The sequence below is a fragment of the Scophthalmus maximus genome, chromosome 15 (genome assembly GCF_022379125.1).
Source record: "Scophthalmus maximus strain ysfricsl-2021 chromosome 15, ASM2237912v1, whole genome shotgun sequence".
In the NCBI taxonomy this organism is placed as follows: Eukaryota; Metazoa; Chordata; class Actinopteri; order Pleuronectiformes; family Scophthalmidae; genus Scophthalmus; species Scophthalmus maximus.
The window spans coordinates 8,933,683-8,958,188 of NC_061529.1; the positions used below are offsets into that span (position 1 = coordinate 8,933,683).

Below are 24,506 nucleotides of genomic sequence, written 5' to 3' on the forward strand. Positions count from 1 at the left end.
CCGATATTTGGAGCCGATACTACTTTTACTCCCTCAATTTAATAGTTAAATAGAATTAAATTCAGCGGGTTGTCTCGTCTGAACTGAGGTCTTAGTCAAAGTGGGGTTATGGCCAAGGCCGTGGCTCGCCTCCCTGGGTAGAGGGAGACGAGACTCACGTCGCTCTGGAGCATCACGGGAGTTACCACCGCACCGGGACTTGTCCGCCCGCGAACGGGATCCCCTGCGCAAAGCCTGCGGCGCGGTCAGCGCGGAGACTACAAAAGTCCACCGGCAGCCGCGCCCGACTCTGTGCGGGGCCCGACGGGCGGCGCCGCCAGTCCCAGCCTGCCGAAGCAGAGAGGGGAAAGGCGGGGAAGACAAGGAGGGTACGGGGGGAGAAGAGCCAGCCAAGGACGTGGAGGATGCGTAAAACAGCAACCACGAGCCTCGCGCCTGTCCGTCGGCGGCGGCCCTCCCAAGATTAAAAAGTCAATTTCTACGAGGCAAAGGGTTTGGAGAAAAAGGAGAAAGACACAAACCCACCGGATCTGCCCTCACAAAAAAAACTATCAGCAAACGTAGCAGCCGCGCATCGGCCGATGCCGATACACGTAAAAAACGCAAACATCGGCCGATACTATCGGCCGGACGATATATCGGTCGAACACTAATATGGGCACTGCCTGGCCTTTTCAAATGTGTCAACCTATTTCAGTTTCAAGTTGTAAGTTAAAGAGGCAATTATAGAAAATTCAAGATGACTTTTCGATTTAGTCCAAAACTTGATGACATATCCTAATGTAAATGATGCTGAGGTTATATCAATACTAATACTTTTGCATTTTAAACTTTTCCTGCTGTTGTCATCTGACTCAGACAATCTCCGGCTGCGTTCTCCATATATTTTGTAACGGAGGATGACCGAAATAAGAATTTCATTGTGCGGTGTAACGTTTTTACTGTGCATATGTCAATAAATGACTGATGATATGAACACTGGTGTTCATGTCTGAAAACAACTAATGTCATTTAGTATTTAAAATTAGGTCTGGATAGTTGTGTTATTGGCATGTTCTGCAAATATTTCGATGAACCCAAATTATATAATAATATTTATGTTGTGAGTAATTTAATCTGTTCTTCTTTCTTAATGTGTTTCTTGTGCTTTGTAGTTTTTCTTGCCTTCGTCCTCTCTCCTGTTTAGGAAAACATGTTTTTCCCCTAAGATTTTTAGATTTAGATTCCATTAGTTTGTAAACTACTTATATGTCTAATGACCTTTTGCTGTGGTCCACTTCCCCTGAGAAATAAGTGTTTGGCCTGTAGGTGTGCCAAGGGAGGAGGAGAGGGGGACAGGAGACTAAAAGGAAGAGGCTGAAATGCTAAGGTCACGATCGCAGTAGAATGTAATGTGTGAACCAGTTGACAGATAGTGAGAGAAATGTTATGCATCTGAAGCCTCTGGGCTTTTGGGGGGTTTTTGGAGAGTGTCACTTGGCCCTGAGAGCCACAGCTGGTTTCAGCAGCAGCCAGACACCCTGGGGAACTCTTGAGACCCTCCTATGGGTTTGTCTCTGTAATAACTCTCCGATGACATGGGTTAAAAAGGGCCAGGGAGATAGCGATAGAGGAGTTATATATCTGGCATTGCCTGTACAAGTGAGCTGTGATAGAAGTGACCGTCTGTCTGGTTTACTGAATACTGAGAAGAAAAAGACAAAACTGAGCACAGGCCATTACATTGAACTCTGTCTGTTCTACCTTCAGCATACAGCCCGCAGCACTTGAAGCTAGGTGATGATTTTCAGTACCATTCAGTGCTACTTCCTTCACCTTCAGGCAGATTTAAAACCGAACACGCCAGACAATAGAGACTTTGGTTTTTGTTGTAGTCCTTTCTCCTTGTCTTTTAATTCCATCTTACATTACGAATACAGGAAAAAGACACAAAGCCCAGACCACCATACAGACTTAATATCACTGAGAGGACTGGAACAATGATTTAGAACCATGCTCCACATAATCAACTTTGCATATTTGATGCGAGGCGCTCTCCAGAGTGGGCTGGCTTTCAAATGTAAATTTTGCCTGCAAACTTAAATCATTTAGTGCATTTTACTTGAAGCGTATCTTTGACAACAATAAATCACAAAGTTGCTGCATCCATTAGCAAATTGGCTTTGCGGTAGACGGAAGAATAAAGGGGGGGGGGGTGCAGAGGGGGAGTGTGCGGCAGTGGTCCTTTGTAATCAACAGTAACAGTTTCGGAGCTGTAGTAGCCAGACACTGCGGCACACTGACATCCATAAACCTCATGCATCACAACAATAGGCCCATTGATTGGCTGGCCGGGGCAGTGGGTGGGAGGCGCTAGCTCTAAGTGATGCATGCCACAATCATTTCTGAAGAGCCTCTGTTTCTTTCTGTGGCTCTGTTGCACTCGGAGCCCCCTCCGTGTGACCATGAGACGCCTGCGACAGATCCGTCAATGGCCTTCCTTCATGCCTCGCAGTGTTTAGCCTGCACACACGCGCTGGCTGCCTACACTCCCCATCTCATCCCCATTCTGTCAGTCTCTCTCGCTCTCGCTCTCGCAAACGCGCACGCACACGCGCACGCACACGCGCACGCGCACGCACACTAAACCATTGAGAATGACAATCAGCTTTTACCCAATTGACGACGAAGCTTTTGTCTGCAAGTCATTCTCAATGAACTGGTCAGGAAATTGGGATATTTTCCTGAATTCACCTTTCACATATGACGAATGCGGCATGAGATTGTCCAACTCAGGCATGTTCACACCATATAAAAAGTGTGAGGAGTCTGAAGCCAATGTGGAAGAGCCTAAAACTTGTACTCTCTCGAATGACCAGAAGAGGGTGACTCCACTATTTGTCCATTTCTATAGAAGTCTTTGAGAAAATAACTTCTCACTTGATTTATAACATCATTAAACATTTTCCTGAGGAGTTTATGGTCTCAATCTCCAGTCTTGGAGTCTTCCAGCATGATGTAAATTTTTTAAATTATGGTCCCATTTAGAGTAAAGTAGACGTGGGGCGTGGATACAGTGTGTTTGACAGCTATTGCTGTCTGATGGGTGCAAGTTGCTGGCGTAGATGGACGCGCAGTGGACAAACAAACAGTCAGGCCCAGCCCCCCAAAATATGGTTACTTCTGGTTTCAAAAAACCAAGATGGCGCCGGCCAAAAGGTTAAACTCGAGGCTTCAAAGTTGCAGCTCACATACCAATGGGTGACAGCAGTCAGGGTTGATGTGCTGCAAGAGGCAGGACATCGCGATAATACCATTGCAGAAAGTGTTGGTGGTTTTTTTTACAGTCATAAACAAGCCCAACACACTGAATTTTCCGGAGATTTTCCTGCCTTATGTCCAGACTTCAGTAAAAAAGCACAAACACACACACACACACACACACATACACACACACACACACACACACACACACACACACACACACACACACACACAAACTGGCCTTGTCTTTTGTCTTTGCTTTCATTTGGAGAGTTTTTCTTTTTTTGTATCTGGATAAGTGCAGGCTTCAATACGTCCACCCTTAACCAGTGCTTCCATGAGCACAAAGAGAGACCAGAGGAGGAGAAATGGGGCCAATTAGAGGCCTCGAGCTACCACTGTGTTCTGATACTGCTGGTCTGGGCCAGAGCACTCTGCGTGCGTGCGTGCGTGCGTGCGTGCGAGCGTGCGTGTGTATGTGCGTGTACGCGCTTGCAGGTGGATTGTCTGTGCGTTCTGTATGGGAGGTGATTAGTGAAAAAATAAAATCGGAAATCCATTATTTCTGTTTTGATGTCCAACATTACTGGAAGCTGGCTGAAATATGAATTATGGAAATGACTCTAGGGTTTTTTTCTTTTTAGCCCAAAGCCTTCCCTTTCAGAATCCTTCGTTCCTCTAGTGATCAGACACAGTAGCAAAACGTGGCTACAACGCGGCAATTTTCTTTTTCCTGTCTCACTCAATCTGCATTTGTCTCTATCTGCGTGTTCATGTCAAAAAAGGGAAACTTAAAATGATATCTTAGTGCAGTGGTTCTCATTTGTTTAAGCCTGTGTTTCATGTTCAAACTGTCAAAGGCTTCATTATACTGATCCGTTTTAAAACAATCAACATCCACATGAGCATTTGGCTCTTTGTCCCCATCCATACCACATTATACTGGTGCAAAGAGGAAGCGGATTGTCTACTCCGCAGATGATTGCTTAGTTACAGAGAATACTACAAAGGCGAAACAACATTGCTGAAAAGTAAGAGCAGGAATTTATATTCTCAGACTGATGATGAGGTGGAACTTGTGCTATTACAACATTTGGCATTCTCTGCTAGCAGTCGAGTTGTGACTGATAAGAACCAATCAGGAAGCGAATGCGGGGTGACTGCGCCATTGTTTCCAAACGTTGACGTTTTTGGTTATCCATACTATAGCGCAGCCCCAAGAGCCTTCAAACTAAAATGCGGCCCGCAGCATTTCTCCATTTCAGGTGCTCGAAAAATAAAAACGTAGTAGTGTGGATGTAGTCAGAGATACTGCGTGGACATCGTCTGTTTACAGCTGACAAATTCACAAGAAGCAGTGTTCTACCATTTCTTTAACATAAGTCACTGTGTGTGGTTACACCTGAGAATGCAAAGGAGAAAGAAAACATTATATTGAAAATCATACAGTGAGTCTTTTTGCACACTGAGGCATGATGCAGTCAGATCGGACTGCCCAACTCTGCATTCTGTATGATCAAAGTCTGCAGATCAAACGACTCAACTGGTAGAAAAGTGAGTTACCTATCCTGAGGCTTCAGGAAATGTGGCATAAACCTCGCAATTACTCGTCTGCGATGCAAAGAAAAATTCTGAGCTCTCATTTGGAGAACTGTGAAAGGGGTTTAAGGAAAATATTTGTTGTTGCTGTTTTTTTGAGCAGTGGAGCTTGTGTGCTGTTACAGCCCTTTGTTGACTTGTTCCCGCGCCCTCCGTGAATTCACGTGCTACATATCTTTACAGCCCGAACCACATCCCTGCTAATTAACAAGGCAATAAACATGCTGCCTCCCATTAACTGTGGCGGCCGCCGCATATTTCCCCAAACAGCGTATGACTGGTAGATAGGGACTCTTTCTCTCTACTTCACAATGTGTTAATCGGCCTCCTTCATCTCAAGCTCTCCATCTTCTCTCTCCGTCTTCAAAGTCAAGTAGAAGACCCTCTTTCCCCCTCCCGTCCCCAGGCCCTGCCCTATCTCCATCTGCAGGTAGCTTCATCTGTCTTCACTGGAGAGCTTCGCCACATTACTTTGATACTCACCAACCAATTACTATCCATTTCAAGTAGAAGGCTCATCCGGTTGGTGTCACTAAGGAAAAATGCCTTTGTCCTTTTGACCTCTTGATTGTCCTGATGCATCAAATGGGAAGACAAACAAGAGAAGTGGTGAGTGGGTCTATCAAGCTCAGGGTGAATAACTCGTCATTATCAACCAGAAAAGTGGAACAGTGTAGTCAGCCTTAAAATGTGTGCTGGAAGTGCAAGGGAGTGTGGCGCAGCTCTGGAAACACTTTGGGCTTTATGTGGCGTGGAGCCTCTTTATTTTGGAGGGGGAGCGTATGGCAAAATCCGACCTGCAGATAATAAGATGCCATGTCATAAATTCTCGCTGAAAACTAAGGCAGTTAGGCGCATATTTGCTCATTCCATCAGGACATGCACTGTTTGCTGCTCAGAGGGGATTGTCTCCATTCTTTCCCTTTACTCTGTAAACAGAGATTGTCCCTTAGAGAGTGAGAGTCAGGAGCATAATCATAAACAACTGTCAATTTTTGTCTTTGCATTGTTAAGTAGAGAGAAAAAACAGGGACCATGATTTAATTAAAGCAAGACTGAGGACACAGGAGAGATTAAAACAAACAAACAAACAAACAAACAAAAAAGAATGGGAGTTACTAAAGTAGCATGAATGAGTATGTGTGTGTTGTTATTGCGAGGCCAGTTGCAGGATTCATTTTATACCTTTGGGCAAACGGGTGGGCGGCGTGTGTGCCCAGCTACTGGTCTGAGGCCGGCAGTAGTTAGGCATGCCAATCTGGTGGCCTCTTTCCGCCTGCCAGTCTGTCCAGATCTTCGGGGCTTCCCACTGGCCCCCTCTGCTTCGCCCTGCTCTGGCAGAAGAGCTAATTAAAACAGAGCTAAATTAGCAACCCATTCACAGACTAGCCTGCCTCCTCTGTTCAACTCCCCCCTCCCCAGCTTCTTCTCTCTACACCTCAGTGCACACAGAGACACACACACACACACACACACACACACACAGAAACACTCCTTCCTTCCTTCGCCCATCACCCTGTTTCTCACCGAGGCGGCCTACTGAGGGAACATGTGTTTACCTTTAGGGGTTTTATGGCAATTACACTCCTCTGCTTTCTCTGCCTGTTTTATTTTCCATTTATGTGTTTATTTAATTGGCATTCAGTGTGCTGTAATTCTATTAGTTCCTGAAAAGGTCAGGGTCATAGGGGAGATCAGCTTCTGGCAGACTCACTTGAGCAACGCCGCAACACTCGAGCCTGTCCATACATACACAGAGATAAATAAAAAGGGCCATGGCAGAACGTATTTCACAATCTTATAGGAAGTCAATTAAAATGAGCAAAACCCAGCAGTACGAACAAGGGCTCTGCGCTTTAATCAATTCTGTAAAATGAAGTTGGAATAATATTAGTTCCTACTGTCTATACAGCACCGATGAGCTCAGCTTATTTTTATTCATGATTCTTTATCAGACGGTAACATAGTTGAATTAAAGATTATTAAACATCATTAAATAACTTTACAGTGCTTGGGCAAAGAGCTTTCAATAATTGTTTTTCTAAGATAATACATTTTACTGTTGGATAGCAATAATTGACTTAATGCTGTCCCTGTGTAAATCTCCCTCAGCGTGTATGCAGTGAGGCACCTTTCTGCTGTCAGGTCATCGTCCAAATTACCCAGGAAGTTTGAAGTATTTAATTTTTAAACTCCCATAAAGTGGCCGACATGGCCCGGGCTGCATATGGCGGTTAATAATGAATGTAGACGAACAGATCAGCATGTGTAATGAGAACTCGGCTGGAGAAGCAGTGTTGGCTGACTGGGTGTTTCAGACAATCTGTCAGCATGTCTGCTTACCCTGATGCACAGTTATTAAAATTATGCAAGATGAGGTGAAGACACTTGATGGTGGCGAGACTTGACAAAACCTGCTGTGGGTTTGTGTAGCTACAGTCGTGGGGCCTTATCATATTCATCATCAAGCTGAAGCATAGAAGTCTTTATGGTGCGTTCACACCAAATCTGTAGCCAATTTTTTGCATGTTGAGATTATGTACAAAGATAATGAAAAATGGCATGACGCAAATTATCGAAATTTGCGAGTTGAGATATTAACGCGTAGCAAAAATATCTGCATGACTCGACTTTGCGAAAACCAATTAGCATTGAGATTCTCCCGTCGTCACTGACGTTCCGCATCTGAAAGACAACGGTTGGATATTCGCGGGTTGTTTACACGCTTTACTCACACGAGTAACTGTCAAATGATCCTGCGGCCAAACTAGCATGAGTAATGCATTGTGTCACATTATCAACGCTACAGGTCTAGAAAATGGTGTCATCGTCACAAGCGAAGGTGCACGGCAGGTACTTTATTGTTCGGTTCTTGATTTATATAATATTCTTGTGAAACAGACACTAGTGTGGCACAGCAAAAGTAGACCTTCAGAGTGAATAATATGTGATTAATAAAAAGTGATGCTCTGATAACTGATGGATCCATGCGTGTATTATTTTTCAGTGATGTCGTGTATTTGACTTTACCCGATCACAGCAATGTTCTGCTTTCAAAAAAAGGCACATATTAAACTTGTTTTTTCCCCCTCCATCATCCACATCTCTCTCTGCGGATGATGCTGATTATGGTTAATTATGTTGATGAATGGTAGTGCTAAGGGTACTCCATCAGCATATCATAATCTGTCTTCTCTCTGCTTGGACTTTATCACAACTAAGCTGAGTGTGCAGGATGGTGCACGCGGCGATGCTATTCGAATACCCATACATGTCAGATTTAAACTCTGACTCTGGCAGACTCTTTTGACTCGAGTCTTCTGTCTGTCAAACACTAAGTAGATACAGTCTTTGTTTTGGATGTGTTTGCAGTTGAATTAAATCTGGAAGTACATAAAAGCTGATCTGTGGCTGAGCTCTTAGCATTTCAAGTTGCTCTGCACATTGGTGAGAGCTGCAATTTAGACTTACACTGTTAAAAGACTGTTTGGCCACTAATGTGCCAGTGCCAGTGTTTCTTCTTTCATTTGTTTGATGCTGCAGTCACTTGCGCTAATTTTAGTATTGGCACCGCATCCGCCCGCCCCTGCTTTAATTCCATTTCTTTCTGTAGCACAGGCTTTGCCACAAAATCTATATTAATTCAAACACCTGTAGTAAACATTTGGTCTCTTTCCTATTTTTGTACAAAGGAGAATAGATTACAGTGCATTTCTTTTCCCTCTTTCGTTGGCAATAATAGCACTTTTCTCGTCGTGAAATGTTACTGCTGAGGTAGAATATGAATATAACTAACCATATGCTACACATAATTACATTGCATAATCCTTGACTGACAGTCCTTTGTTGAGGATGTTAGAACAGGATATGTAGCCACAACTATAATTTTTTCTCAATTCCAAGTGGCTTCTCGTTGTTTAGTCTACTCTTATATAAAACTGTATGTGTTAAGCACAACACACAGTAAACCGCCATGTTGCTATTTCAGAGTGGACTGTACGGGTCCTCCTCTGACACTGCTCTCGAATGTGCACTCTTAACATTCAAGCAAGGATTATGCTCCATCCCCAACCCGCTTCTCACTTAATTGGCTTAGATGAATATCTGAAGTGCTGAAGCTCGGTTTAAGCCATGCAATTAGTACAGTGCTGTAATTGAATTTTCATGAAAGCCATGGACGCTGATTGTGTGCCACAAACAACCTTTAAATCATTGTCCATACATGACGGATATTTTGCATACAGTCAAATGTTTATTTATAGAAAAGATGGAGCAAGTAAGAGGGAGTTGCTTGGCGAAAATTGCCCGGAATTCAATATGCTGTGCAATTATCATGTTTAATAGCCTGTAAAATCCTAATATCTATTCAGCCACTTGGAAAGGCACAAGAAATGGTCTGACCATTTAGCCCACTTTTCTCTGGCCCCTTCCTGGCCATGACAGACGGCCCTGTCTGGAGAGCAGAAAGAAATAATATGAGCCATATTTCATTCAAAGGCCCTTTTCCGCGTATCCTCATTCTTTCTTTTTAACTGACTTTCCCTCCTTTTCCTTATCTTCCCGATTTCTCCAGAGCTGTATTGGTGATTACCTGTGTTGAATCAGTTGAAAGGTAAAATACTGCATCCTGGAGGACGAATGCAATGTAAGGAGGTTGTTCTCCTGTTCTCTCCCTGCTCAGTCCTATTCATGTCAAGGGTTTGGAATCTTCTGTAAGTCAATTTTGGACATGTTGAGCACAATTTGACATTGCCCAGTGTGCAATGTTTTTGCAAAATGCAATATATGACTCTGAGAAGACCGTGATAATCCAGCGTAGACAAATAAAAAACAATTCCAAGGAAGGAAGTCGTTCAGACATGACAAAGCATTTTCTGCACCATGGCACTGTGTATAAATGTTTTGCAGTGTTTATGTGTCCCCCTCATGAAGGAAGGATTTTTTTCAAATCAGCTATTGGTAGCACAACAGCATTTGCTTTTTTCTTATTTACCAAAATACATGAAAGAACACCTTTTTCATGAAAATTGCTCGCTGGCATGAATAATACACCAATAATCCCAACTAAAAGAACATGGATTGATGAGCAGAGCTGGTGTCAGGATCTCCTGCATATTAAAGACGAGAGAAGAGTGACAAATGTGCAGTGGAAAACTGAATACCGAAAACCGTCGCAATTTATTTGGTTTGACGTGCACATTTTTTTCATGCTGCTTTCTCTCCTTTTGATCTTAAAGTAAAACTCCCCCCTTTTCCTCTCCCATCACTTGTCGCCGGGAAACATCAGAGACAGCGTAATCTTGTGAGTCTGTGCGATCTTGCGCATGTGTGCGCAAGCGGAGCGTCTGTTGCACATGCTTGTGCTTGCGTGTTGTCTGATTTTTGCAGTGGCAGCAGGCAGCACCGAGGCCAAGCAGGCTACACCTACAGTTTTTGCAATAAACCTGTCAGAAGCATACCCATCTTCATCTCCTCGCTGTTAACTTTGTCATCTGACAGTGCCTGTCAAAACTCTCCTCAGGATTTCCTGAAGAAAAAAAGTCTCCACACATCAACAACAGCAGGAGTATCAGACAGAGGTAACATGAACGGCTTCTTGTTCGCATGGCTTGTGTATGTTACAAGATGTGCAGCATTGCCGATTGATGATACTTAATTTATTGGCCATAATAAGTGATATTTGATCCACTACTTACTTAGTTTGTTAGTCACGTCCTTACAATCACTCCCCTCTTGTGTCGCCCAGCTAACCGTCCTGCCTGTGTAGACTAGACTAGTGCTGTTTATCTCCCCTTAAATCTCTCCTTCAGGGGCAAACCAGTGATTGCCCGCTACTAGCTGTGAAGGGAGGCACTATTTCCTTATTTGCTATCCTCTCCACTAAGAGCCCCGCCACCACGGCCGCAATCATCCTCCCAATGTGTCACATCTGAAAAGAGCAGGGAGCACATGCCACCTCTGCTGGAAGATTTCCCCGTCCTGTGGCACCCTGATAAGCTCTGACTTACTTCCACCATGTGCAGGCACATGGCTCGTATTGCCTTTTGTAATTACATCTGCTTCGCTGCACTGTTTCTGCTCCCCTCACTCTCTCCCGCTTCCAAATGGAAAGTAGATTTGTGGGTGTGCGTGTGCACGAGTGAGCGAGTTTTCTTCTGGCACATACAAAAGCATGAGCAAGCATAATCCCTGCACACCATCTTTGGGCACCGGCTATTTCTCTTACATCCAGGCAAACAACATTAAATGGAAGAAAGGCTTTTGTCCTCCCAAGTACATGTATATTCTTTGTATATTCTCTCCATCCATTGCCACCCACCACCTGCTGTAATAGATCCCCTACCATGGCACACACAAGCTAATGGATTCAGACGGAAGAATTTGTTTGTCCATTTTGCCATTCTTATAGAAAATGGGAATATTACACAACCTTCACAGACTGTGGTGTGTGTGTGTGTAGACTTAAAACTAAATAAAATAAGATTTGAGGAGACGGAATAAAGTTTCATTCTTTTAACTTTACTTAGATCATTTTTGTATTGCAAGATTGAGTTATGTTAGTCCGCTCAGCTCTGCCGCTCTGGCTCACATGGAGTATTTTGGGCGGTTAGGAACACTGTTTCATCGCTTGGAGTTCTGTAGCAATGCTGGGCTTTAAACTCTCTCCAGCTACCAAGTGAAACACTTCAGTTACGCTCAGTATTAGTCAAACACTTACCTGAGACATTGATCTCAAACTTGGCCTGTGTTGTAGCCCTGATGGCCAAGGCTGACAGCACCCAAACTGTATCTTAAGCCCCGTTTGGATGGGATTTGTTTTTTCTAGAGAATGGTTGGGTAATTTAAATATTGCTCACACTGATGTGTAGTGATTTTCTCCCCATCCTTAGTGCATATTTATGAGACGTTGGCTCCCAAACCCCAGTATTAATCACAGTCCCAAATGCCGTTTTTAGTGTACTTGCTTGTCCATTTCTTAAAAAGTGACTTCACAACAAGCAAAAAAATTCAAACGTGGCTCAGAGTAAGCAGAAACCCCACTGGCCATCTCCTCTGGTTGTGTAATTGGCAGGAACCAATTGCAGACAAATGGCAAGGCAGAGAGAAAAATATTTAAAATAGATTTAGCGGACAAAGGAAAGCCTACACTCCCTGTCAGCAGGTAGGCTTTCTGGCAAAAAGGAAATAAGCAGATGACAATGAAACTGAAACACAAATGAGAAAATCAGGAGCAGAAATCGGGAGATGTAAACAGACCGAAAGGCAAAGTCAAAGGGAAGCACAGACTATATTGAAGGGGAGACAATTGGACACGTGACACATTAGGGCAAATGCAGACAACCACAGGAACTGGAAACAGAACAAAGACAGGAAGTAAACCAAGGATAAGACACAAGGAAGGTAGCGTCAAAGTAAAACAGGAAATCATGACCTCAAGGTAAGCCAGTCCGGAAAATTCCAAACAAGTCCAAACAAGCTTTCAAAGACGTTATATTTCAGTTTTTGTCCAGTAACATCTGAACATTGCTGCCCGGCTCAGTTGTGTTTTTTCTACCTCTCGCTATCGTTATTCATCCGTTGTAGAATCATGCATTTTCTATGACACTTCAAAAGCTACCTTTCATCCCACTCGTAAGGCCCCGCATGTATGGAACATTAGTCAGTTTCTCTGAAACTTTCTTCTCCTTTTATATTCAGTCCTTTTGTGAAAGGCCTCGAGTGAAAGTGTTGAACCGTCGGACTGAAGATGCTATCAACGCTGAGGAAAGACATCTCTCTCCCTGCAGGTGGATGATCAAGCTCTGTGTGTGTGTCTGTTTGTGGGCAGCCGGTTGCTTAAGCCTTTATTCTTTGCCTTGCTGGCCTGCCCTCACCTTGCTGTTTGGCTCTTTATATTGACCACATCAAACATTTCTCCTTTTTTTGTTTAAATCTCTGGAGCATCACCTGCGCAGCTGCCTGCCACTCATATCTCAGAAGGTTGATTCCACATCACCTGACGAAGAGCTTTTGCCTTGACAGCACCACTGACCCTGAGGAGAGAGAGAGCTAACCTCCTGCACATGTGCTCACAACGCCACAAGCCTGGTCATCTTCAGACGTGAAGATGCCTCGGCTCACCATTTATCGACACAACAGACATACCAAACCTCTGAGTGATGTCTTGTGTCTGATTGTGTGAGGATCACGTCAATCCTGATGGACAAACATGTTAAAAAGTGACACCATCATGAACAACCCCATCCCTGTGCTTCTGCTCCCGGCCATTTCCACCTCCCAGCTTCCCTGGATTAGGTTTACAGCACCTCATCCCAACTTCGACTTTTATAATTGGCTTTTTGTTGTTGTTGTTGTTGCTCTCCTCTCTTCACCTCCCTTTTTCCTCTCACCTAAATCAAAGCTGAAAATAGAAGAATGGGCTATAATCTGCCTGTGAGGGTGAAAAGACACAATGCATGCTCACTGCAGAATATGGGTCGGTTTCCCCGTTTGCTTTTCTTTCTTTCATTTGTTTTTGCATGCTTTCCTCGTTTCACCCTTTACTTAGACGTCCAGCTGCAGTCTCTGTCACTGCCCTCTCTATCCACGGAGCTGCGGTGGCTTTGTGAAGTCCAGGCACTGTTTGATCTGAAGTCCAGAACACATGATGAGAGTTATCCACTGGCAACAACAACAACATCCCATTAGGAGCTGCACAGAGCCTTGACAAACACTCTCGCCTCTTGCTACTGATGCTGGCGATTCTCTGTGCTGCTCCCCAGCTCAGGGTCAGCATTACTGTCTCAGCATCACTTGACACTGAAGCTTAGGCTACATCCCCACTGCTACGTTTTCGTTTTGAAGCTGCATTTTTAAAACTGAAACGATCTCCATCCAGACGCTATTAATACCCGTCCATACTAACACACCTGAACACTTACATCTTGTGACCACAAAAACAACAACAACAAAAGTGAAAGAGCAGGTCTTTCTCTTCTTGGTACAATGATGAACTGTTACTGGCAGTAAGTGTAAGTGTACAACATTTTGTATTCAAGTAGTCGAGTCATGACTGATGAGAACCAGTCAGGAAGTGACTGGGTCATCGTTTCCAAACATCTCCATTTTCGCCTGTCCAACGCAACTCTTGAGTTTGTAACTTGTTTCACATGTTCTTGTGCAAATATTTTATTATTTAAATTTCACAGGCCTTAATATTCTTGTCGTCTTCATAGCCACATTTTATTCAATTTGATCTTGTTAACTACATTTCCTGTTATGTGGTGTCTCCAGAGCAGCGGACGAGAGCTCATCTCTGTTCAACTTCGCCGGAAAGACAAATGTAAATGGAGAAATTATTATTTAAGCACATTTTATTGCTTATATTTACTACTCTAAAGACTCATAAACTGTTTTCAGTCTGTGATGTCTCTGATTGATATTTATTTGTTACACGCATCAGAAACTCAACACTTTTTTGGGGATTGATTGCTGGTAAATGTCATTGTATGTTAATGTTATGTGACGAGTGAGACTACTGTCTTAAAAGAGGACATTTGTGTTCCTGATAATAACTTCACTGTGTCAGTCCTATGATTAGCTGTAATTTAATTACATTTTTTTATCAGGTAATAAATTTTGGTTTGAATTACTATTCCTGTCCAGTACCCAATTCTCTGCAAGGCATAATTTAGCTTGGTGATTAGAGACAAGGCCACATTAAAAACTACTGCTTAATTATTTTTGCATGTTAATGCACAAATGTGCAATATAATTGTACACTTGTCTTCTCACTCACATCTGTTCTTTATTTTCTTAATTTTTTTTTGTTTCTTCGAGCCCCGAGTACGTCACACAGCCTGGCGTGGCTGCCTTGTTATCTTAAACAGGCCTAGCATTTGTCTCCGGCTCTATTGTTTTGGCGTCACGCGCAAAATCAATGGCGCTCATTCATCACATGCTCATTGAAAAAGAGAATATTTGTTTGAACATTTGCAAGGGTTTTTTTTCAGTACAGTGTGAGGCAGAGGTGCGAGATTTATCGAACGTGCGCAGGCAGTATAGATGCCACAGTCGTGGTATTTGCTTGCTGAAAAAGCATTAGTCTGTCCTTATCGTCCCCTGTGCATCTGACATGTACAAATCACACACACATGCACGCAGATGCAGGTGCGTGAGTAATTAATGCACACAGACACATGGCACGCTTGCACATACACAAACACTCACTGTGCTTTCTGTTTCCGTCACAAACAACCAGTGATAGATAGACCCTTTCCATTTTAAACAGGGGGGAAAGCACATGCCCCCGGGGACCCTTATGTGTGGAAGTACTTTGAAGTGTCCACATTTAATTCTTCTGTATGATAAATGGGAGGCGAACTGCACTCGTAGCCTGTGAGGAAAAGCTCGGCTGGCTCAGCGAGGGGAGCGGTAACAAATGTAGCGATAGCTGATAAGCTGACTGTGTGTCTTGCTCGCGCTTGTTGTTCTGGTCCCCGCAGACCCCCACAGCCAGATAACAAATCCATCCTATCAATCAAACCCATCAATGGCTGGCTGCAGATTAAAGACAGTGATTTTGGGGCTGATTGGAGGGGAAATGCTGATTACACCTCTCTCTCTCTCTGACTTGATTACACTTTTGCCGTGTGTTGTCAAGCACGGCTGCTGAGCTGTAATCACTGGGAGCTGAGAGCAGAGGCCGCGGATCCAGACGGAGACACGGACGCAATCACATCGCTGGCCGTCACTAGCTGTGACTTTATGACCAGGTCATTTAACAGAGCATCGGTGCGTTGCCCACTGCACACAGGCCGACACGTGCAGGCACGCATACGTTGCCCTGAGATAAGGAAAACTCCCGCCACGAAATCTTTGTCAGACTTTTTTTTTCCTCCAACTCCTGTCATGTTCATCGCCTCCTGCTTCTCTCCACTGCTCATGGCCTACTTCCATCGCGGTGGCAGGGGGTCCCGTGCACGCGCGCACACACACACACACACACACACTGGGAGCAGCACAGTGAGCAGCACAGTGAGCGGAGTCCTAATCTGAGCTTTATTTAGCTGCCTCACCTTTAAAACTGGAGCGCTGGTTCCAGACGGCGTCTTCGTCACCTCAGCTTTCTCCGACTTTACCTCTCTACACCTTCATCAGTATGCAGTGGACTTTAAAATCACTGCAGCCGCAGAGGCCTTCTGCATTTTGTTAGTTTGAGTGTACTGTGGCGAGGAGGAAACCTGCCCGACTTCACTTGAATTTGGAAAAAGAAAAAATTAACTGCCAGATATTAACCAACATTCTGCCGGGAAGTTTGAAAGCTTGTTTGGGAAAATTGATTGGTTTTACTTGCCTGCTTGTTTATTGTTCCCAGAGGGAGCGTAAGTACGAAACAAATGTCTTCTTTGTTCCTCAAGTGAACAGGGAAACCCGCATTAACAAAAACCTCAATAGAGATCCTGATGATGACATTTTGGGTACATCGTGTACATGTATTGAAAATCGCCTGCAGTAATATAAAGTGTCTTTAAACTATGTTGCTAAAAATTCAGGGATATGTTGACTTTTTTTTGCAGCCTGGAACATTTAATACTTTGGTTGCTTTTCTTTTACCATATGATAAAAGAATATACTAAGAACACACTGCTCCGCTGCCACGTGCAACAGGAACATCTACCATCATACTTAACAACATTAAGCGAAGAACAATCTCAACAGGAACGCCGTCTGCAGGGTCACTCTTTCAATTTCTACTGCTCATGTTTGCGACTCTAATCACTCCTCCTGCTTTAAATTCCCACCAAGCCATTTGGGACTGCTGACGCAACTGTGTGCCTCAGTAAAATTAGTTCAATCTCTAGTGAATGTTTGTGTCTGGGCGCGTGAGGTATAGGTTCACGTCAGATTCATAACTCTCTGTGTCCTCGGTTTGAATCATTCATTTCAATTGACACCATGCTCTTCACTAGTGGTGCTTTGGATTGAGCATACTTGCATGCTTGTTAGATGGAAACAGCTGTCGGGGGAGATAGCGAGAGTGACTCACTCCTCGCTCCCTCACTTATCACTTGCCTATTCCAGCCCTGCTCCGTTTATTGTGACCTCCAAGAAAGTCAAAATATTATTTTCCTCTGTTGTTTCTACATTTTTTTTCTTTCTCATATTCACAGTGAGTGCACAGCATGGTGAAGGGGGTGGTGTTGTGGCCAGAAGTGCACTGTACACGTGTGGCACAGTAAGACACAGAGTTGGATTAGTGTGTTTTTGTGCATCGCGCTCATGAAAACTTCTGAAGACTGGGAGAGATTCTGTCATAAACGCTTCTCTCAGCATCTTTGCAAACAAATAGATTTCACCTTAAATTAACCATGGAGGCGGCTCTTCAGCTTAGTTTGGTTTATTTGATGATTTGATATCTCAGCTTGTTTGTCAAGTCCAGGAATTATTCCCTGTCCGTGCATTAACATGTGTTAACGTCTTTTGGAAGAACCAATCACTGAATGTGATAAACAGTTTCATGATATTCCAAGCGCTAAGGCTCACTGCAACACACTCAGTTCTTCTACATCACTCACCACATCGTCGTTAACATCACAGCAGACTAAACGTTATGTAATATAATATTTTCCCACAAAATGGCTGGTATCTGGAACTGAATTACTTGCCCGTGTGTCTGTCCTGTTGGCATGTTTGTCTTCACTGACTCCACATTATTTTTTATCACCATGATCATTTCTGTTGCCAAGTTACAACTGTGTTGTCTGCAGCTCCACCTGCACAGAATTGAGTTGGAGGCCAGCCCCATGGCACAGTTTGGCATCTGAAAGCTAAAATTTTATGAAGAGGCTAACAATTCACATGCAATGTCAAAAATGGGGATATTGCTATCCACAAAGATAATGTCTCGAGTCATGGCGATTCTTGTAGCACCCTGTCTAATGTCCAAAGCAGAAAACAACTGTATAAACCCCAATATTGACAAAAAACCCAGAGTAAAATGTCCGGTGGTATTAATAAGTAGGCTGGTTGTTTTACTTGATCTAGTAGAAAGAAGACAAACTGCATGTCATTTCCGAAACTTCTCAAGTCCCGGAGCTCTCTCCACAGAGTGAATGCTCATCCCGGGTTCATTCTTGTTTTAGCTCTTTTTCTATCACTCTCTTTATTCGTCTGCTTTTGGCTGGGATTCTTTGGGCAATTCGGCTGTTCCACCCTCTGCATTTTCCATCACTGGGGATGGATACTGGGGGAACGCTATTGTCGTCCTTGTTTTGGTTACGGAATGGGTGAAGCAGTTAATTTGTGCTGTAAATTTAGCCGTCATTTTCCCTGGAAAACCGCCACATTGGCCAAGAGAATAACATGGTGAAACAAGGCTTATAGGGGACCGTGCAGTCACTTTTAACATCATAGTGACAATTTGAAGCCAAAAAGTTGTCTATTACCTCTTTAAATGGAGGGAAGCCAGTCAGAGTGTCACTAACAACAAACGAGACGGTTGTCAGGCTCCACATGTACCAAGTTCATGCAGTTTTCTCAGAGCAACGGCGAAGTTGCAACATGATCTCACATTATCACTGAAGACCGAAAGGAATTCTGGTATGGTAAGTATTGTTTTTTTTACTGCCTGTTGGTTCATGCCTTCCCCCTGCATCCCCATAACATGCAGCCCTTTCAATGCACATCTCTTTCCTGTGTGTAAATATCTCTTAGATGCATGCCACACTGTCTACGTGCTCTCCCATGTGAGTGCTGCATTCCTGTTTTGGTCTTTCATAATAGATTTTCAGCAGAACTAATGGATGGATGTTTGGCCATTGTGACTGCGTGCCGAATGACTCATAGTGTGAGTGGCACCAATAGGAAGCCTGTTCTCCTCTTAGAGCTGAAATAATTGATGGCGGCTTGTCCGCCAGCTCATCTAAATACAGCAACCTGTGCTTGTGTTAACAGAAAGCAGAATTCAGGTCAAGTCATTATGGCGTCGTCAAATGGCATCATTGTCAAACAGCTGGCGTACAGCCCACTCCTTACATGATCTATGAGACATGCTTTTTTCGTAAGGCAACATTGGTTAGATCCGCAGAAATCAGAAGACGGAATTCGCCGGCAGTTGCGTTTAAAAGACCTCGTTAAACCGCAGTTGTAGATTCTTTAGCCCCTTAAACGTGACACATTTCTGTCTCAAATGGAATATGTGGGTGTAACATCCTGTAGAGAGGGATTATATCCGGATGTTTGGGATTTGATTGGGTGCTCAGAAGCCGCTGGAAGTTGTAGAAGGATGCATAGCAGTAGTCGGCCTCTTGCCCTCCACCCTCACTTCCAAATATCCTCTCTTATTCTCTCTCTCACTTTCACATTGTGTCTCATCATCCTCATCTATAGCCTCTGTGAGTTTTCGTTTAAACCTCTGTGTTTTCAGCATCAATGACTCGCACCATCCTGCAAACCAGCCTTATAGCTTATCATATCTGAGCTCGCACAGGATACTCATGGAGTTACACGAAAGCATTCGTACGCACTCACACACAGTCATGTCGAGCCATCGTGAAAAGTGGTAGCCTGCTGTTTTTGTTCCTCCTGGTCTCCGGAACCTGTCAGGAGCCTCTGATACTGTTTTTTAATGAGCAGAGTCTCTCCTCAAACACTTGCTCCGACTCAGGTCTGTTGCTGTGTGTTTGCCGTCGTAGCTCTGACCAGGGGAGGCATGCAGGTCTGCGTCCCAGGGCTAATTGCTGCTACTTGGCTGATAGTCTGTCTGTGCTCTGCTCTCATTGACTCCCTGGACTCCGGGGGGATTCCTACAAGCACCCAAAGACAAACAAACCTGGGCGGACAATCGATACCAGATGCAAGAGATACTGCTCGGTGCAGCTGCTGATTAAGATTCTCCTGCGATGTGTGCGTGCGTGTGTGCGTATGTGTTTTATAAGTGAGTGAGTATGTGTGTGAAGGTGTTTGCTGATCGCCCCCCTGTCCTCGAGAGCTAACTGGAATCTTCAGCCGGGTCCCTAAGTGCTTTATATGATTTTGATAAGGGGGAATGAAAGAGTTCAAAGGCACCCTCGCAGAAACACCACACTAATGCTCCCAGTTAATTATTCCCTGAGATTGTTTATTCAAAGTAAATTGATATTTACTGTATGGCGTGTCGGATTGGCACCAAATTTGACAGTGCAATTCCTTTGGCCCTTAAAAATACACATGCTGAGTATGAAGCCGTTGAGATGAATGGTTCTTGAGCCACGTACAGAAAGAGACAAAGATTCCTTGCTTTATAGTTAGATAATATTATTTAATTTACAAGTTTCCATTTTAAAAGTATTGAAAACAATTCAATGTTAAAAGTCTAATGGTGTCAAATGTTGTGAGATATGTGACATATATTTTCCTTGTGGCCAAAGAAATTCGGAACGACTTCTCATGGCATGACGCGTCTCCGTGTGCCGCCAACTATCAGGCAGTGCTGTGCCTCACCCCGTCTCCCCCTCCAGTCGTTCCCCTTCCCCTCCTCTCTGTGCTCATGTTTGCTTTTGTTCTCATCTCCAGCCCGACTGACTCACAATGATGATCTTGACCAAGCACAGGGAAAGGTCAAGGTTGGTTGGTAAATTGCCTCAAAGCAATCAGCCTCGTCTCTCGGCGCTAACAGCGTGAGCTCTCTGTCTCCATCGCCATCTCTCCGTCTCTCCTTTTTTGTCTCTCTGTCTCCATCTCTGTGTTTACCCGGGGGGTTGGGGTGTGGGGGTCGGGTTGGCATTGGCAGCAGCAGGGGGAGACCTGCTTTGAAGTCTTGGCTCTGACCGGCAGCTGAGTGAGGGCTGGGTGACTTGAAAGCGTAACAGCCTGGGTGACATTTCAGCACAGACCAGCATGGCCCAGCAGTGTGCGTGTGCGTGTGTGTGGACAAGAGAATGTCTCATGGCCTCAGCTGTCCTCAAGGACTATTTGCCTCCGCACCAACGGGACTTCCTTTCATTACATGAAGATCAGAATCGCCATTTCGACCTCTAACCGTTCACTCGCCACTGGGATGCAGTGCTACAACTGATGTCCCAGTTATAAATACACAGTCGATGACTCGATCCTGTACACAGATATCGCATGAGCCATGGTTACGCATTGCATTCGAGGTGATCTCCTCAATTTCCAACAAGGCTCAAGAACAGCTTCCTTTTGGTCGACTGCTCTTTCCAGCCCAGTGTGTCTGAGTAGCTTTCATCTGATGGCTTCACGCGCATGAAAGACTTTGACTTATTGTGTCACACAGTAGCCACACACTCAGCCAAACATCAAACGTCTTCATCTACCGGTCGCTGGTGTGTGTGTGCCTCTCTGTCTGTCCTGTAAATGCTGTAAACAGGTGTTAACATGTCAGCCCACAAGTTGCCACATGCCGCTGTGTCATGATCTCCTGAACAGCTGTCGCCCGCCATTGTATGTGTGAGTGTCGTGGGTGAGTGTGTGAGAGAATATTTTTACTGTAAAGGTTATAAATGGTGGCGAGAGGAGCTTTAGCGTTAGATTTTGTGCAAAGCCAAGGTCAAACAAAGACCAAGTGCAAACACTGAAAGGAGGCAATAAAGGATTTCTTGGAAATCATAAGGAATTTTCTTCTGCTATACAGTATCTCTACTACCAGTTTTCCCCCTCTCTTTGCCCGTGTCTCTCAATTAGAGAAGCAGCTAATAATGCCTTGAGTGTAAACGTACATTTCTTTCCTCAGGTGAAAATCGAGGAGCTGGACTACCATCACTTCCTGCCCCTGTTTTTCGACGGCTTGTGCGAGACGGCTCATCCGTACGAGTTCTTCGCCCGCCAGGGCGTCCATGACATGCTGGAGCACGGAGGCCCCAAGATCCAGCCTGTCATTCCCCAGCTCATCATCCCCATCAAGAGTAAGTCTGGGACAGCATCTGCACTCACGGTTTCACCAATCACACACATCGCAGCTCCTTTCCTGAGCAGCCCTGTGTGAAGGGGAAATGTGTTTTCACCTCAGCACTCAAACATCTTACACACATTGAATCTACAACAGCTTAAATACAATTAGATTATTTTCAACATTATTCCATGTAGCTCTAAAGAAAGTGAAGAAGAGCGACATAAAAGGAGGACAATTCTGCATTTAAAATATGTGGCAACTTGATATTATATTTAGATACTTTGTATAATTGCTCAGGATTATCACTGCAATCTCAAACAGTTAAGATACAGCAACCATTTAATTAATCTAGGCGGCAGCGTGGCTCTACTGTCTTTGCTAACCCCTCTTAGGTAAATATTGTTATTTCATGACTGATTGACAGTTGTCTGCTCGGTGACAGATTGCAGCCCTAATTCATATTTTTGCATGTCATCGTTAAATTAATCACTGTTTTGATGACAGCATCATTACAATTTAATTTCTGTTTTCTGTCTAATCCCAAGACCAGAAGGGGTTCCCAGTTGCTGATTGTGTAACTATGAATTAGAATCACACACACACACAGGTTGTGGGCACAAATTGAACAAAGCTCTACATAGTGTTTAGTTGGTGGGAAACCTGATGTTAAGCAACGTGACATTAGGTAACACTAAGAATGTCCTTTGTAATATTTTATATAGCTGATGTATTTCTTCAAAATTGGCCTAGCTTGAAAATAAATAATGGAATAAATCAAAAATATTAAAGAAATTATCAATCTTGAATGGCTAAATAAATATTAATACCATTTGATTCATATCTAATGTATTTCTAAAATGTAATAACACGTTTTTGAATAATTCTGCACAGTTTCAAAGCCTCTCTTGACACGGCAGTGGAGTGTCACCAAACCGAGAGCAACGTGCTTTACCAGGAATAGACTCACCTGTCTCGCACTACAACAGGTTCTAACGTTACCATAGGACCAGTCCTGGGACAAGTCCTAATTTGGCTTCTTGGTCATACAGTTCCTATTATTAAATTAACCCTCAGGGCGACGCGTCCTTGCTTCTGCATTTGCCGGCAGAAGGTGGCTCTGAAAGCATGCCTGATAATCTGCCATGAATGTGGTGACGTGCCAGATTTAACTGCTGTCGAGGTTGTACCTCCTTACCTTTCCACACTGACCACATTGACCACATTTACACACGCACGCACGCACGCACACAAAAGTTGGCAGATGGAGTTGAGCGGAAAGGTCATGTTGCAAGACTTCAAAAATAGACCTCAGAATGTAAGTTAATGTGGACAAGAAAGGTTTCCTGTGGCGAGCACGAGGAGGATCAAGGTACCAGTGGAGTTAGAGGAATGCAGAGTGTGGCTTTTGTTAGAAAAATTCAGCACAAATCCAGGCACACACACACACACACACACACACACACACACACACACACACATACACACACACACGTTGTCTTTTGTTTGGCAATGCTGCCAAGTCAGAGTGTCAGTTTCAAAGTGGGAGCCTCTAAGTGGCGCCCAGTGAGTCTGAGATAGTGTTCAAGTCATGGACAGTTGGCTGGTGGTGTGTGTGTGCGTGTTCCCTGTGTGTGTGTGTGTGTGTGTGTGTGTGTGTGTGTGTGTGTGTGTGTGTGTGTGTGTGTGTGTGTGTGTGTGTGTGTGTGTGTGTGTGTGTGTGTGTGTGTGTGTGTGTGTGTGTGTGTGTGTGTGTGTTGGACGTCTTTGGAGGCAGAGGGGCGTGACGGCCAACACTAGGCAGGGCTGTTGGAGACACAGAGACACAGTGAAAGACTGACCCTGGCACAGTCTGTTACCGCCCTACATGTGGCACTGAACTCACACAGCAAAGCCAGAGGGGCTTTCACGTCTTTATGTCACATGAAGGCCACTGTAGGTTTGCCTGCAGGCTTGTGAAGGGGAACCTGGTTGGTTCACTTCTAGATGCCACTAAATCCCACACACTGGCCCTTTAAATATTTGGACGGCCCGATGTCCGTTTTGCCCTTCATCGAGAGGCGCCCACTTTACACACGACTAGACATTATACAGAGAGTGACTGGGCCACTCGCTAACTTCGGCTCTAATTTATAAACTCAAACCCCTGAGCAGTTTGGGACATTTGCCTCTGGGAGGCCAGACCAAAGGTGATGGTTGTGCTCCTCATGAAAACACACACTTCTCACAGATAATGGAATTTTAAATGGACTGCTCCTTATTAACTTCTTGGTTTATTAAAAACCAGGCCCGTTTCACCGTCCACAAGGCAAAGCCGCCAGTCCGTGTCTCTGTTGCAGATTAATTACTTTCCTATGGCGCACGGAATAAGGAGGGATGATGGAAAGAGGGGGAGGGGGAGTAAAGAGCCGTCTGCAGTTTAAAATGGCAAGATATATATTTTTCTCCTCTGACGTTAATACATCTTCAATGTGGCTGGCAGCCTCTTATCTGCAGAGCGACTGAGTCATGTCAGGCCCTGGTGAATTTTGATGATGACTGCAGGTCACCCAATGAGAATACACAATGAAGAAGGCTCTGTCTGACATTATACTTTGAGGCCCTGTCCTCAGTGACTCAAAACGCTGAACTCTTTCCCACTGTACATTGGATTGACTTCATCCCACACTCTAGAGACTATCGGTAAAATAAGATGTGAGGACGAAAACGGGAAATCAAAGGATGTGGATTTAATGGTAATTTTAACTATTGTAAATTAGGTCTCTCACTCATGTCAGTAAACATTTTCTTGAGTTTA

At 44.2% G+C, this 24,506-nt stretch overlaps 1 protein-coding gene and 1 long non-coding RNA gene across 3 annotated transcripts in view; both read left to right on the forward strand.

Moving 5' to 3' along the window:
* The window catches only part of pacrg (PARK2 co-regulated), a 122,199-nt gene that overhangs the window by 41,639 nt on the left and 56,054 nt on the right, over positions 1-24,506 (forward strand). For both annotated transcript variants that reach the window (XM_035610342.1, XM_035610343.1), the window contains exon 4: positions 21,554-21,725. In XM_035610342.1, the coding sequence (XP_035466235.1) occupies positions 21,554-21,725 (172 nt within the window). The remainder of the gene's footprint in view (positions 1-21,553; positions 21,726-24,506) is intronic.
* Positions 8,731-14,476, forward strand: LOC118286149. Its single transcript, XR_004785325.2, has 2 exons — positions 8,731-12,629; positions 12,798-14,476. It is a non-coding gene; the product is annotated as an uncharacterized LOC118286149 (long non-coding RNA).